A 16,194-nucleotide genomic window follows, 5' to 3' on the forward strand; every position below is an offset into this window, starting at 1 on the left:
AAAAAAAAAAAAAAAAAGAGAGAGAGAGAGAGAGAGAGAGAGAGAGAGAATATCTAGAATTTGTGAACTCTGAGGACAGTGACAGATGATGGCTCTTAGTTTGAGCACCTACCTCTTGAATAAACAATGGTCTGGCTCCATCAGGAAAAACTCATTTCCAATGTCCTTTCTATATGTTCTAGGACATGTGCATTATATTCCTCCAATCCTTGGCTCCTTCCCCCCCCCCCATTTAATCTTAGATTTAATACCGTGGGATCAATTCCATTTACAGAGAAAAACTTTCAAATGACTATCATGCAAATTTGTTTAACACAACAGGAACCCTTGCTTAATTTTACACAAAAGGATGATCTCACTGGGTGGTGCACGCAGACGATCTGGGTAGCAAAGTGAGAAGAAAGTTTGGGGATGTTACACAGACATTTAGAATATGCCTTATCACAAGTCCCCACCATGAACTTTTCACTGGAACTCCTGAAACTAATTACTTAAGCAAGGTGGAGCTGGATTTTCTGTTCCCTGTAGTCAAAACTTTTAGGAAAAAATAACCCTAAAATGGGCAGCTCCACTGTCGCAAAGAAATCCAATTAAGTCAGATCAAACCGAATTAAAATGCCTATCATTTTATTAGGCACTGTGCTCTCAGGTGGCCAAGCGCATGGCGGGGAGCACATGCAAACCCGGAACCACGTGTTTCTCCTCTGGGAGCCCACTTAAACACCCTGTGGGAGTGACCCCTAGAGAGGGGTCAGGACCTGGCATGCTGGGATTTGGAGTCCAGAGCAATATACTCCAAGGCCAGAGGGGCTGGGATGGATGCCAAGGGCTATGCCTACGCTCCAGACTTAACAAAAACCATTCAAACTAACACTGTATCATCATTAATGTGGAGGTTAAGCATAAAGGAAGAAGCCACCCATGGTGGTTTAACTGAGAATGGTCCCCATAGGCTCATGTGTTCAAAGGCATACTTCCCAGGTGGTGGAACTGTTTGGGAAGGATTAGGAGGTGTGGCTTTGCTGGAGTAGAATTTTCACTGGGGGTGGCATCTGAGGTTTAAAAGGCCCATGCCTTTCCAGATTAGCTCTCTCTATCCCATGCTTGTGAATCAAGACACAAGCTCTTAGCAACTTCCAGCTCCATGTCTGCCAGCCTACTCCCATGCTCCTCACCATGATATTCATGGACTCTACTGTTCTCAGGAACCGAGCCATAGAATAAATAGTGCTTTGTCATAGCAAATGAAAAGTAAGTAAGGCAGCACGTATAATGAAAACTTAGGATGTAGAGAACTCCTAATGTAAATAAATTCCATTCCCATGTGGCCCTGAAATCATCCTTTTCTAGCATGACATTTCTCCCTTGTTTGGTCATTCATATCAGAATATTGACATACTATTGTCTGCCTCAAAAAAAGAAAAAAAAACAGTCAAGATTATAAAAGCCCTATTTCTGGGACACTATCCTCTACCCTCCAGCTTGTAAATGCGGAGTTATTCTAGTGCTTGAACCAACCCCCATGGGCAGTTAGTTACTTGGGCATTGGTCTAGTGTGGAACACACATGCAGTATGCCCGTAGCATCACACACGCGGCATGCCCGCAGCATCAAACTGTGATGCTTCCAAACATGCACTGCAGCCCCCGCTTCTTCCAAAGTTCAGAGTTGATCCAGCTGCTTACACAACAGACCTGCTACCTAATAGGGAGCTTGTTCAAACTGTCCAAAGAGAAAATAATACCCCACCCGTGCAAACCTATTTCTCTCCCATCTTTCCCATTTCAAGAAATGATACCTGTTACATCTGGGTGCTTTCCCCTGCTGCATGCCTATCCCCACCTCCTGCATCCTCACTGTACTTGCAGCTGTTACAGCCCTTTTATAGACCATAATCCCCTTGGCAAGAGCCTTGCTTATGCATTTGGATTCACCGTTCATTCCTCTCAGACTCACCTCTGGGCTGCCAGACGTTACGGATTTTATGGAACTAGGGCAGGTATCATCTCGGATCTCTAGAACTTGTATAAGTGTAGGGTAAATGTCAAGCCCTTATAATAGTGTGTGACTGTTACGATGGAGAGAGTGAAGGAGTTCACGAGAACTATTTAGCTTGAACTTGTGAGTGTGATACTATCTTGTTTTGAAGACAGAGTCCACCAGGAGAAAGGGAAGCAGTATTGCCTGACCTGAAGCATCCAAACAGCCCTGCGGGCATAGACGACACACATGTAAACAGGTCTCATCAAATCTGGGCTTCTCTGTTACTTCACACATTCCTAGTCAGACACTACCTAAGTGGCTCCGGCTAAAAAACTGAGTGGGGCCAACTATTAAGTCAAAAAATGGCAAACAAGTAACAAAATTGGGGAAAATTTAAGTATTGATAATAATTTTTAAAATTTAGGATGACGGTTGAATTTTTAGTTAGAGGACCATAATGACCACGAGACCCCAGAGCAGGCAGTTCCAAGTCTATGTTGCCCTATAGGACAGTCCAGAATCATGGCCCTATATTTTGACTTTTCTTAAATATGCTAAGTCCTAAAGCTATAAGCACCAATTTATAAACATTATGAATATAGGAACTGACAAGTACTTCCAGCTAAAAGTGCTTTTCTTCCCCTCCAAGGCCCTACGAAAAGGATTCAAAGCAGTATTAAAAAGGATTGAATCTACAGGGAAAACAGGGAGGGAGAGGGAATATTTATCCATAGCATACGTGTAAGAGAGAACAATTTTCCCCCATAGCGCTAACAAGAGATTAAGACACCAAGTCCTGCCACATGGAGAAGAGAACATTCTCGGAGCGAGGAGGGGAAGCAGAGAAGTGGGGACAGAGACGGGATGAGAAAAAGCAGTTAGTAACGCCACATTCAAAGAAATCAGAACATTGGCTCTTCTCAACAGCAAACTCAGGACAACGATGGCCACAAAATTTAACGGACAGGCTGGAGAGATTATTGGGGAATGTTATTTTAAGGTGTGTTGCTTTTGTTCATGCTGCATTTGCTTAATTCTGTGAAAGCTGTGTTACTTTGTCTGAAACACCCAACGGTCTAATAAAGCGCTGAACCACCAACAGTAAGGCAGGAGCAAGGAGAGGCGGGGCTGGCAAGCAGAGAGGATACAGAGGAGAAAAGGAGTTAAGAGGAGGAGCCAGCCAGCCAGGCACCTAGCCAGCCACGGAGTAAGTGAAAGTAAGAAATACAGAAGGAAAGGAAACAGGCCAGAAGCAAAAGGCAGTCAGGATACGGTAAGAAAAGCTGGCAAGAGACAAATCAGGCTAAGGCCGGGCATTTATAAGTAATAATAAGCCTCTGTGTGTGATTTATTTGGGAGCTTGGGTGGTAGCCCCCCAAAAAGCCAAGAGTAAAGTATCACACTATAAGACATGGTTCAGCAGTTAAGAGTACTTGCTCTACATCAACTACCTGCTGACCTCAGTCCTCAGGCATCCGATGCCCTTGACTGGCCTCCACAGGCACCCGCACAAAGGTGGAACATGCACACACATGTTTAAGTGAAGGGGGGAAAAGACTCCATGGGTAAAGTGCTTCCTATACAAGCATGAGGACCAGAGTTTGATATCCAAATTAAAAATAAACTGCTGGGTATCACTATCATATACCTATCAATCCCAGCACCAGGAGGCCTGATGGAGGAGGATACCTGGGGAATCACTGGCCAGCCAGTCTAGCCCAATTGATGAGCTTCAGGTTCCAGTGAGAGACCTGGTCTGAAAAATAACAAAAACTAAAAGCTCCACAGGAATACATAACCAGGTGAGGGGATGGGTGTATGGCTCGGTCAGTAAAGTGCAAGAACAGGGAATTGAGTTGAATCCCTCTGGCAGGATGGTGGGCACACGGAATCCGGCACTGGGGAGGCAGAGACAGGAGGATTTCTGTAGTTTGCCAGTCATATCTAGCTTAATTGGTGGTCTTCAAGCAGACGAGAGATCCTGTCTCGGGATGGGAAAATGCAACTCACCAGTAAGGTCAATGTATAAAAATCGGCTGCACTTTTTATCATGGCAAAAATGAAAAAATGAAGTGTTAATAGCCAAGATACCTAAGTCGAGATGCTAATCAAGAGACGAATGTAGAAAATGTGGTTTATATATGCAATGGAGTCCTATTCAGCAATAAGGAATGAAATTATGTCATTCTCAGGAAAATAGAATTAGAAATCGCCATGATCAGTGAATGTCAGACTCAGAAAGAAAATTATATTCTCATACATGTAATCGAGAACGGACAGGAAACAAGGGAAGGAGGGAGGGAGGGAGGGAAGGAGATATTTGGGAGAAGGAACACCACTGAGAGGAGCTAGGTGGAGAGTGTAACGGGGCGAAGATGACCAAAGTACAATGACATGACTGTGTGAAAATGTCATAATGAAAATCATTATTTTGCACGCTAAAAAAAATCAATAAAAATAAAATGTTATATCCAATTGATTTTATAATCAATAAGTATCAAATGCTTAGGAATACGACTAATTAAGGAGGTGGAAAACACCAACACAGAAAGCCACGAAACACTACTGGGCAGAAAGGAAAGTCCTAAATAAAAGGATTTTACATGTGTTTCAGGATTGCAAAAATTCTGTATTTTCTAGATGTATATATGTCTATTAAGACTGATTAGTCATGCTCAAATGGGGTTTGGATGTGGGTTTGGGAGGATGTGTCTTCATTTCTTATTAGTTTTCCTTGCAAACAGTTCAGCTTTTCTTTTTCTTTTTTCTTTTTGCTGTCTAAAACTATAAAACAAAAAATTTGAAAGCTCATTTAATAAGGTTTTGTAAAAAGGCCATCTGGGTATCTGGGTGCTAAAAACACTTTCTGAATGTCAGCATTCAAGCACTAGAATAAAAAAGGACAAGCAAAAGTTGTGTAGGTTATCCAATTTTTTTTTTAATCTGAACAGAAAATAAGTATACAGGTTTGCTGAGGAGACATGGTGAAACTGAATGTGATGTACTGATGGAATCAACACATCAAGGTTATTTTGGTAGCCAGTGATTCTGAGTTATGCAGAAACAAGACTATCAACTGCCCCTCTCTGAACCCATTTGATAAAACTAATTTCACAACCACTTATTGATCCCATTCAGTCTTGGCTCTCCTTCATGCAAACAACACATGTAGTCAGTCATTCATGGTGCTCGGAGCCAGAGATGACTTCTCAACACAGTCATCCCGATGCAAACGCTGTTGTTCAGACAGTTCCTAGGAACATAAAACCACAGACGAGGACAGCAATAGCACTGCGTGCTCAGTGTGCTTACTTCCTGTAGCGCCTCTACAGCCACACGGCATTCACCATTACACAACCACATTTTTGATGAACCTGTCCAATCTTCTGCACAAATATCTTTGTAAGACCTTGAGCTCGACACAGGACGATGATCATGCCGGGACGTCCCACACAGTGAAAAGACTGGGTGTAGTGTGCAGTAACCACAAGCTGTAAGCACAACTGCACACACTGTTGCACACCACCACAGAGAACCTTCAGAACAGCTCAGTCCAAGACACTGAGAGGGGTACACTTATTATTTAGCTAAAGAAAACGCAAACGGCTCTCTTGGAGTCAAATGCACCTCAAGGCGTGTATGAGGAATGAGTATAAAAGCAGCAGCTAAAGAAATCTGCCACCGTGTAATAAATGCTATCCTGTACCGATGAGATACATTTTAACAATGCACTGTAATTGGCTGGTTCCCATTACCATGGGGCATATAGAAACGAAACTCAAGACTACTTTGTTAGAATAGAACAGCTAATGACCCCAGTTTTAAATAGGGTTCTTCATTAAAAGAAAAGATAGAGCCATAAAAGTCAAATTAGTTGACTTTAAATGGTTTACATCCCAGGATGAATCAGGTTACACTGATTTAAGCCCAATTTAATTCAGGCAGGTTTTTTAACCACAAGAATAAGGACATTCTTAGTACATAATTAATAATTAAACCAACATATACACAATTAGCAATATCCTATACAATATTAAGTGTTTTAACATTTCAATTATCATGTATCTAGTCAATTTGTTGCTTTGTTTTTTGAAAAAAAAAACAAGCTTAACCTTATTTTACAATGCACTGTGCATTAACAAATGCATTCTTGTTTCATGGAAGCAGGGAAGTTCTCGAGATGGTCTCTAGGATCCGAACTCAACTGTGTCTTCTGTGATCTTCTTGAATTCATAATTGCCTCTACCGTCCATATGCAGGTAGTACTATGGAGAGACAGGAGCGTCAGTAACTAAGAACAGGAAATGCCTGCACCCTTCTTAGTTAACGTATAGGCACAGCTCAGGACTGTAGCTCACCAATCTCCACTTCAAACCAAAGAACTATTCATGTGCCTTCTGACACACAGAACAAAGCTTCCTGTTTTCAGTTAGTGAACTTTTATTCATAAAGATTAGTTTTTTCTGTTTATTTTTCTCTATTGCTATTTCTTAGCAGCTCTCTGTGTTCCCCTCCTTCACAGGATCACTGCTCTTGCCTAACAAAGACAAGGCCTAGGGCTAGATGCCAGCACAGGGAGGGAAAGAGAAAGAAGAGGAAAGATAAGAGAAGTGGAGGGCAGGGAGAGAACTCTGTTCTCAACACCACCCCACCAACCTTATGGAAACTCATTCAGAATATGCAGCACTTTTGAACCAATGCAAACCTCAGCACAGTACCTTTGTAAACTCCGTGACTGTATATAGATCTGTTTAATTACATTTCAAACACAGTTGGCATTATGCCATCTCTCCACATAGTCCTGATCTTTACTGAAAATGCTCCTAAAATTTTGCCATCTAACTTTTTAAATTAACTAATTAATTTATTTATTTACTGGTGTTTATGTGCACTGGTGTTTTTGCCATGGGCGTCGGGTTCCCTGAAACTGTTGCCACAGATAGGTGTGAGCTGCCATGTAGGTGCAGGGAATTAAACTTGGGTTCTCTGGAAGAGCAGTCAGTGCGTTTAACCCTTGACCAATTTCTCTAGCCCCAGCCATGTAACTTTTAAGACTTTCTCTTCTTATGTCAAACCTGCGTTATAATGACACAGCTCAGTTACCCATAGCTATTACACACCAGTCACTTACAACACCCGAGAACTGCTCTCTAATCTAGTAGAGCTAGAGTTTATTTACATTATAGCTTTCAAAACTGATGGCAATAATACTGAACAAAGTCCTATCATATACTATAAAACTCAAAATCACCCTTTGCCTTAAGGTATACGCCTATATGGTAACATTCACCATGAAATCCAAAATCAGTTATCAAAACTCACATTTTATGTAAGATAAACATTCATTATCCCACAAAAGGAAAAAAATACAAACCTCGTGGTGTTTCCAAAGGGATTTTCTGTGTGAAACAGTAAAGAGGGTGATGCCAACCTAATTCAAAGAAAAGGTTTACATTTATCAATAACAGTAAGCCACAAATTACACATACATTTTAGTTGCTAGAATACCATGTACAGCAGTTACAGTTAAGAATTAATGTCAAGGGCTGGAGAGATGGCTCAGTGGTTAAGAGCATTGCCTGCTATTCCAAAGGTCCTGAGTTCAATTCCCAGCAACCACATGGTGGCTCACAACCATCTGTAATGAGATCTGGTGCTCTCTTCTGGCCTGCAGGGATATATTGTATACATAATAAATAAATAAATATTAAAAAAAGAATTAATGTCAAAATACATCCCCCTAGATTTGATTTATTATGAAAAAAACAGTAAGATAAAAATAGCAAAAGGTAGCCAGGTGGTAGTGGTACACGACTTTAATCCCAGCACTTGGGAGGCAGAGGTAAGTGGATCTCTGTAAGTTTAAGGCCAGCCTGGTCTACAGAGAGAGTTCCAGCACAGCCAGGGCTACACAAAGAAACCCTGTCTAAACCCTCCCACCCTCCCCCCCCCCAAATGCAAAAGGTTAAAATTGGGACAAAACAGCATAAATGGTCTACAGTCAAATTGCTTTCAAATGCAGAATCATAATTCCCTATTGTAGAGTCTTATTTTGGAATGTGTCTCAGAGTTCAGACACATTCTGAAGTTTGATTATTCCATTTCTTCTACAAGGTTCTACGACAGAATTCTGCATGTGTCTATATACTGAAAAAATTGAAACAAAACGTTTAAATATCTTTTGTAAGTTTGAGTCAGGTATTGCTATCCAATAAGCTTGCTATAAAATTATAAAAAATGTTCAGTCTTGATCCAGCTTTCAGGATCCCAACTGCACTCAGGTGTTCAGAGAAGCATCAATAGATACAGTTGTCCTAGATCAGTGAGATCAATAGCTCTTAGCTGAGAGGCGCCTTCTCTCTTTGGTGAACATTTTGGTTATGACTGAAGGCTTTCTTCTTGGTATACTGAGAACAATACTGCCATCTGATGGACAGACACCAGAATTGTTACTAAACAGTGTAATGCCTTAGGACAGGCCCTGCACAGACAGCCTAGGAGTTATCCATCCAATATATCTGAGGGTGAGAAGCACTACCTTAGGTCAGAGCCTCAACACACACCTCTCATGCTTGGGAGATCTGGAACTGGAGTATAGGTGGTTGTAAGCCACATGTGGAACATGTGGATGCTGGGAACTGAATCCAGGTCCTCATAGAGAGCAGCAAGTGCTCTTAACCACTAAGTCATTTCTCCACACCCTAATTTTACTTCTATTTTATAATAATTTTAAGATTAACCTAAGTAAATTCCTGATAATTTCTACCATGAAACTTTAGGATTAAATTATTCTGCTGGCACCAAGTGGTATCACTTAAACTGTGTCCTAAGTTTGGCTGCCATGTGCAAATTCGTGAGGACCTGCATAAGAAGATAAGAACATTATCATCTTTGTTAAACATACATTTCAACTGCATCAAAAGCCCATTTAGACATATTTTTCTGTTCCTGATTTTGCAATTGGATTAGACCTTAATTAGAGTAGGCATACTGTATATTAGAATTACTTAAGCCAACACACAAAAGCAATGTTGGTTGCTGAGCTCTGAACACCAGATGCTACCTTTCCATAATTAAATCTCATGCTCATGGCTTAGTTTTGGCTAAGCAGCATCACTGTTCTCTTTAATGTTAAACATTCTAAATTGAGTTTAAGTGATGCTTTATTCCCTTTGTAAGTTAACACTGGTTTTGTTGTTAGAAAAAGATTCTCAGGCAGGCAAGACACCTTAGTGGATAAAGAGACTTGCCACTAATGCTGAGTCTAATTCCTAGGTGGACATGGAGGAGGAGAACGGACTCCCACAGCCGTCCTCTGACCTATACCATGAGCAGCACGGCACACACATGTATACTAGATCCACAAACAAATGGTTTAAAGGCTCTAAACTTAAGGAGTCATTCCCTTGTTTTCTGCTTCTTTGTATTCAGTGCTATTGTGGCAATGTTAAATTATCATTGAACCCAAGTGACTTTTCTTCCCTCAAATGCAATGTGTTTTATAAATTTAGACAACCTTAAAACATAGGAGGCAACAACATAAAATTGACAGGAAAATGCCCTTTTAAAAACAGTTTGTCTGGTCTTAAGCATGAAAACACTACAAAGATCTCTAATACCTAGAAAACAGAAAACCACATAAGAATTACTAAAGGGGATTCAAAAATTAGAAACAAGCCACTAAGGAGCTGTTCCAGCCTTCCTATGGAGAAGACTACAGAGGATCCTTTTGTTATCACACCACAGGTTCGGCCTTTTATATGCATTCGCATGGAATTTTGTTAATGTGCTGCTCTCTGTGGCAAAGCTTGAGATTCTGACTTCTAACTCCCAGCCAGGGGTGCTAATGTTGCTGGTCCAAGGCTATCTTCCAAATGGCCGGAATGTGTGTGTGTGTGTGTTCAACATGATTATTTTTATTTGTTGTAAATGCCCCAAATACAGATTAAAAAATGTTAAAATACTCCTGTAACTCACTTATTTACACAGGACCTCTAAAACAGAACGTATTATTATTTTTCCAATCTAACAAGAGTACAGATGGTTGCAGCAGTTCCTAAAAACAAAAACTCACCAGGACTAGTGAACAAGCTTAAATAATAGCAGTATGGCCAGCCTCATATTTGCCAAGCAAAAGAAATCTTGTAAAATACTGTCCAGTTAAAATAAACTAGATGAATTAAGCTACTCTAAGAAGGGCCGGGCGAGGACTCAGTGGACACGGGGTCACTATGCAAGCACGAGGACTAGGTTTTGACTCCGCAGCACCCGTGTGGTGGGCCATCTGGAATCCCAGTGTTCAGGATGCAGGGACAGGACAAGCCAGCTGGCTAAACTAGCTAATCCACACACTCCAGGTACAGCAGGAAACCCTGCCAGTGAATGAAGCGAAATGCAATTAAGGATAGCAAAAATCAGTCTGTCTCCTCCACATGCACCCTATGCATGCACACCACCACACATGCAAACACACCCAAACATAGGTATGTATGCCACCAACACATAAACACAAAAAGTTTTAGACTGCCAAAAGGTTACTACTGATTTTTCATGATTTAAAAGTGATATATTGGGCTGGAGAGATGGCTCAGAGGTTAAGAGCACTGACTGCTTTTCCAGAGGTCCTGAGTTCAATTCCCAGCAACCACATGGTGGCTCACAACCATCTGTAATGAGATCTGATGCCCTCTTCTGGTGTGCAGGAAAACATGCTGTATATAACTAATAAATAAATCTTTAAAAAAAAATAAAAGTGACATATAGGTAAAGTGATGGGACAAAGGAAAGACAGGAATTCTTTTGTTAAGTCTGAGAGTAAGTAATGAAGTCAAAGGTGGATATAGATATACTTGAACACTCTCCACGTCTAAGAAATTGCTAAAGAGAGATATTTAGAATGTATGGATAATTCCTTATATTCTGTTCATATCTACAGTTGTATTTAGAATGCATTAATAATTCCTTGTACTTTGTTGTTTAAAGGCAATACAGGGCATTACCTTCTGGCAACAATCTCATTGCTTGGGATCTCCTTTGGTATAGACTTGTGGTTGGACAGGACACACAGATATGCAGTGAAGCACCCGTGGCATGACACTTACCTTCCGACAGTGGCTGTAAATGTAGTCTTCCACATCAACACTGACTGCGCTTGTGCACTCATCCAGAATGGCAAACTGGGGTTTATGATAAAACAATCTTGCCATCTAAAGCAGAAAAGAAAATAGTCTGTGTAAACAGAGGCAGGCCTAAAAATAAAACTAATAAAGAAAAATAAATTTACTTCAGCTACATATACTTTTTGGAGTCTTAAAAAATTAAAATATGAAAATTATTCTAACTAAAAAAGCACCACCACTCCTAGAGATAAAAATAATATAAATAAGACAAATTGTTTTCACTGTCATCTTAAACAAAGGGAGAAATACAGTGTGTGGGAAATATTTACTGCTAAGAGAAAACCAAAAACTGGTGTGAGATGAGATTGAGCTTTAAAATAATAAAAGTTCACTAGACAAACAAGTTTTGTGTTTTAACAAAACCTTAAAATTCAGATTATAGATGACTTAAATGTTATTTAAGTAATGGCACCTGTTAGAGCTCCCACCAATCATCTTTTAACACCTGCCAAGGCTCCATTGTTGGTCCAGGGTGTGCAGTTTTTGAAAGCTGGTGCTGATCTTGTAAATGGACTTAGGAGCACTAATCCATATATTTCTTCCATTAGCAGGAATGTGAAATATTTTTCCTTAGTTACATTCCAAATATATTTCTGGAAATGGCCTGTCCTTGTCTTGGACATTTATTCTAATTTGTCACTTGTCCCCAATAGAGATCGCCATGTTGCAAAACCAAGCAGCACGTTCCTAAGCCCAATCAACTGTCTCCTGCGAAGCACTCTATTCAGACCACTTCCTTCTTGAGGGTAGGAGTGAAGCCACTGGGAGTCCTCCTCTTCTGCTGCGGTCTCATTCCTTCCAGTGCTTTCCCAGTTGGCCATTAAGCATGTGTATCTGGGGTCCTCAGAATTAAATCCCAGGTCCTCTTTCTTCTCCCTCAGAGCTAGAAGCTGAATCTTCCTGACCCTGCCTTAACCCTCCCTCTCAGGCACCCTCCATTCAGAGTTTAAAGTCCACTTGCCGTTCCTGTCTCTGCCATGCCCTTATCCCAGAGAACACTCACTTCTGCCGGATTACACAACCTCCAGCTCCCTCTCTGCTTTCCTCCACTCTCTGTGAAACTAGGGAGAACCTATCACATGTAAACCAAAGAACCCACTGACTAAACCTTCTCCATGGTTTCCCCTCTCTCATCTCCAAGGTCCTGCAAAGTCTTCTCCTGCCTGCTCTGATCTGGACACCCCAGCCAGGGCTGTCTTTTCCCAATTGTTCAACCACTAGTTAGCTTCACGTGTCACTATCCTTTCTCTTCTTTCCCCCTAAGTATGGTGTCCTAAGCCTTGGACTCTGCATGTCACTCTTTGCTTTCTTTCCTTCCATTTTTGTTGCTGTGTTGTTTCTGTTTGACAGGGGCTCTCATTCTGTGCTCACTGTGTAGCCCAGGCTGACCTAAGTTCATGGCAATCCCCCTGCCTCTGCCTCCGGCACGCTGGGACCATGCCTGGTGCTGTCACATCAAGCTTAGTCTTTCTCGTCCAGGCATCTTCCAAGTGCCTGCTCAATGTCACTCTCTCAATCCAAGTGCACGCCTTACGGAACTGCAACCGTCTATATATGCCACTTTTTTTTTTATCTTTCTTTGTGTGTTTGCCTGAGCTGTGAGAAACACTGAAGTAGAAATCATGATTAAACCACTACAATATACCCAACATTTACACTGCTGCTCCATTCAAATACATATCAAGGAGATGACTAAAGCAAACTGCTTTTTTGGGGTTTATACCCATGATCATGAAGTGAGGAACGGGAAGCAGCAAACAGACACAATCACAGAGATATAGTTCATTAATTGCCTTTCACAAGTGCCTTTCTCTTTTCTCATCATGCACACGCGTCTGCGTGTGTCTATCTCCATCCATGCTGCCGTCGGCTATACGTTGCCTTGTGAAGCAAATATTCAAACCATCATCACACTGCCTGAGCTGAGCGTGATCAGCCCCTTCCACCAGTTCTAACACCAACTGTCTGCCCGGCAAGCCCTAAACCACGGACGTGCAGTTTCCCAGGTGATTGGGATAGTCAGTGATGACCTCATAGGGCTGTTTTAAAAATATAATGTGTTAGCCTTTGTAATCTGCTTGGCATATTGACTATCGTATACTAAGCAATCAAAAATTAGCTGAATAATAGCCTCTCTTTTCCAAGTATAAAATGAGTTCTTTTGCTGAGAGGTAAAGTAGTATGTAAGAAAACTAAAGATTGGGGCTGGGAAGATGGCTCAGTGGGTAAAGTGACAGTTATGCAAGCATGAAACCTGAGTTCAAATCCCCAGCACCCACTTTAAAAAAAAAAAAGCTGGGCACAATGCCATCCACCTGTAATCCAGTGCTGGAAGGCAGAAAAACAGATCCTATGGCTTTACTGGCTAGTCAGCCTAGCCAACTGAAGAACTCCAAATTCAATGAAAGACCGTCTGAAAAAGTAAATATGCAAGACATCTGATGTAGACCTCTGGAATCACTTAGAGTTGTGAGCTGTCATGTGAGTACTAGGCATCAAACCTACTCTTAACTACTAAGCCGCCTCTGTAGCCTATTTTCTTGATTACTAACTGATGCAGGTAGACCCTACACTGGGGCTGTACCATCCTTGAGCAAGCAGTAAGCACCATGCATTTGTGGTTTCTGCTTCAAGCTCCTACCATGAGCCCCTACCCTGATTTCATTACACAATGAAGTGTAACATGTAAGCTAAACTAAAGTTTCTTCTCCAGATTGTTTTCAGTCATGTGTTTATAACAACCAAAAGCAAACTGGGGCAGAAATTATACAGTAGGGTTTTACTACAGTGGAACTGACCATGTTGTCTTTTGGAAGGACAGTGGAAATATTTGGAAGTTGGAGCTAGAAAAGCCATTTGTTGCTCAGAGCTTAATGGGCTGTTGTTTGGGAGCTTGGAAAATAAGGGGGGGGGGGATGGTATACTGGAAGAGTAAGTGCTGGGAAGTAGAGGGAAAATATATTTTTTTCCAAGATAATTTTGTTATATATAAAATCAAATAGTGTCTTTCTGATTCTTCTTTGTACTAGGAAAGTTTTACAATTGTAAATAACTTTAGAGTAGGTTAGTGAGCAGGGAAACAAAGTTGTATGTAACAGTGAAGGGACGAAAGGACAAAGGGCAGAATGAAGAACTAATGTTTCTAGTGCTCCCTTCCGCTGTTGAGCGAGAACGGTCTGGAGGAGATGAAACACTAATTGTCTTCACAGGGTCCATGTCTAGGAAGTGTCCTCCCGGACTTCTACAGAGATGAACTGGTGGGACGTAGACAGATCTATAGCTTCCCCTTTCATAGAACAAGATGTTTTCAGATCCCCAATTTATATGAAGTTAAACCTTTCCTAGAGCTTTTGTTTACAATTTAAACCAATACTTTAATAGCTTCTGAGTAAGACAAAACCCTGTGCTAAGATTGGTCAAACTATGGGTTCTAACAGTGACTCTAGCAAGCATTTGTTATCAGTCCAGAGGATACTGACCGCCATCCTTTGTTTCTCTCCTCCGCTGAGTACATCCATCCAGTCCTGAACACTGTCCCAGCCTCCTTCCCGTTCAAGAATATGACCTAACTGCACATTATCCAAGTACTCTTTCAGCACCTTTATACAAAGATAAAAGACCAAAAAAAAAAAAAATTAGAAGTTGATTATTAGAAGCTGTCCTGTCTCACCTTATTTTTTTAGACTAGCTCAGAAACTCCATGGCCAACCATTTGGAAAGCTAGGTCTCTTCAGAAAAAAAATGGTACAAAGCTGACCTGAGCTGTCAGTCTCTAGCCATACTGCTCTTGACACAATGTCTGACAGCTTAAAGGCGGGACAATATCACACAGCCATGCATAATACTTAAGCAAAGCAGCTATCTTCTTGCCACTGCCTGGAAAATTGTGACAAGGTTTGGAAGGCTTCAGATTAGGCCACACTATCTGATGTTTAAAATGACAAAGAATCTGAGTGGGGCATGCTCGGTGAATGTAGGATGTAATCCCCCTTACCTGGTCAGATATCCCCTTCTTCTTCTGATCCTCTTTTCCGTCTGGATAGATCACTTGGTCTCTCAGTGTTCCCAGGGTCATATAGGGTCGCTAGTTAGTAGTCATAATGACACAGCAAGAGTCATTAAACGTACATTTTAAAATATTAAACCAAAGGATCTTAAAAGTTACAAAATAGCTCAAAGTCTTACCTGAGGAACATAAAATAACTTTCCTCTCTCAGGTTTAGTAAGACGCCCTCCAAAAAGAGGCCATAACTATAAACACAAAGAGAAGACAGAGGTGCCTGTGAAATTCCTAACCCAAGAGTACTACAAAGTAAGACGCAAGCTCTGGAGACCAGTTTGTACATACTTCACCAAGAACACGGAAGAGGGAACTCTTTCCACATCCATTTGGCCCACAAATGAGAACGTTGGCTCCAGATCTAACCTGAAAGACAATTAAGACTTTGAATTAACTAATTAACTAAAAGAAGCATGTATATTTCCTTAGAGTTGAAGAGGCCTTTGCTAATTATTATCAATAATTTCACCTGTAAATGTGGTGTCAGCACAACTATGGAGCGATGCAGGGAAAATCCTTTTCTGCTTACTTTCAATTTTTACTAAGTTTCCTTTTTTTCTCACTTAAAAACCATTATTGATTTAGATTGTCCAATGTAGTCTCAGAATGCAAAATTTAAAAGCTTAAAAAAAATCTGAGGATTCTTTTTTTTAATTCTTTTTTAAAATTTATTTATTTCTTTATTAATTAAAGATTTCTGTCTCTTCCCCACCGCCACCTCCCATTTCCCTCCCCCTCCCCCCATCAAGTCCCCCTCCCTCATCAGCCCGAAGAGCAATCAGGGTTCCCAACCCTGTGGGAAGTCCAAGGACCACCCACCTCCATCCAGGTCTAGTAAGGTGAGCATCCAAACTGCCTAGGCTCCCACAAAACCAATAGGTGGAGTAGGATCAAAAACCCATTGCCATTGTTCTTGGGGTCTCAGTAGTCCTCATTGTCCGCTATGTTCAGCGAGACCGGTTTTAACCCAGG

The 16,194-nt window shown here is 41.1% G+C and overlaps 1 protein-coding gene across 1 annotated transcript in view; it reads right to left on the bottom strand.

Moving 5' to 3' along the window:
• Window positions 1-4,896: 4,896 nt before the first annotated feature.
• Abcd3 (ATP binding cassette subfamily D member 3) overlaps window positions 4,897-16,194 on the bottom strand; it is a 54,614-nt gene continuing 43,316 nt past the window's right edge. Inside the window, exons 17-23 of the mRNA XM_050136243.1 lie at window positions 15,511-15,588; window positions 15,348-15,413; window positions 15,157-15,246; window positions 14,642-14,761; window positions 11,085-11,189; window positions 7,358-7,414; window positions 4,897-6,248 (exon numbers count right to left, since the gene is read on the bottom strand). Coding sequence (XP_049992200.1) covers window positions 6,171-6,248; window positions 7,358-7,414; window positions 11,085-11,189; window positions 14,642-14,761; window positions 15,157-15,246; window positions 15,348-15,413; window positions 15,511-15,588 — 594 coding nt within the window. The 3' untranslated portion in view covers window positions 4,897-6,170. The remainder of the gene's footprint in view (window positions 6,249-7,357; window positions 7,415-11,084; window positions 11,190-14,641; window positions 14,762-15,156; window positions 15,247-15,347; window positions 15,414-15,510; window positions 15,589-16,194) is intronic.

This window comes from Alexandromys fortis, unplaced genomic scaffold, assembly GCF_014885135.2.
Source record: "Alexandromys fortis isolate MF-2015 unplaced genomic scaffold, M_Fortis_MF-2015_v1.1 scaffold_19, whole genome shotgun sequence".
NCBI lineage: Eukaryota > Metazoa > Chordata > Mammalia > Rodentia > Cricetidae > Alexandromys > Alexandromys fortis.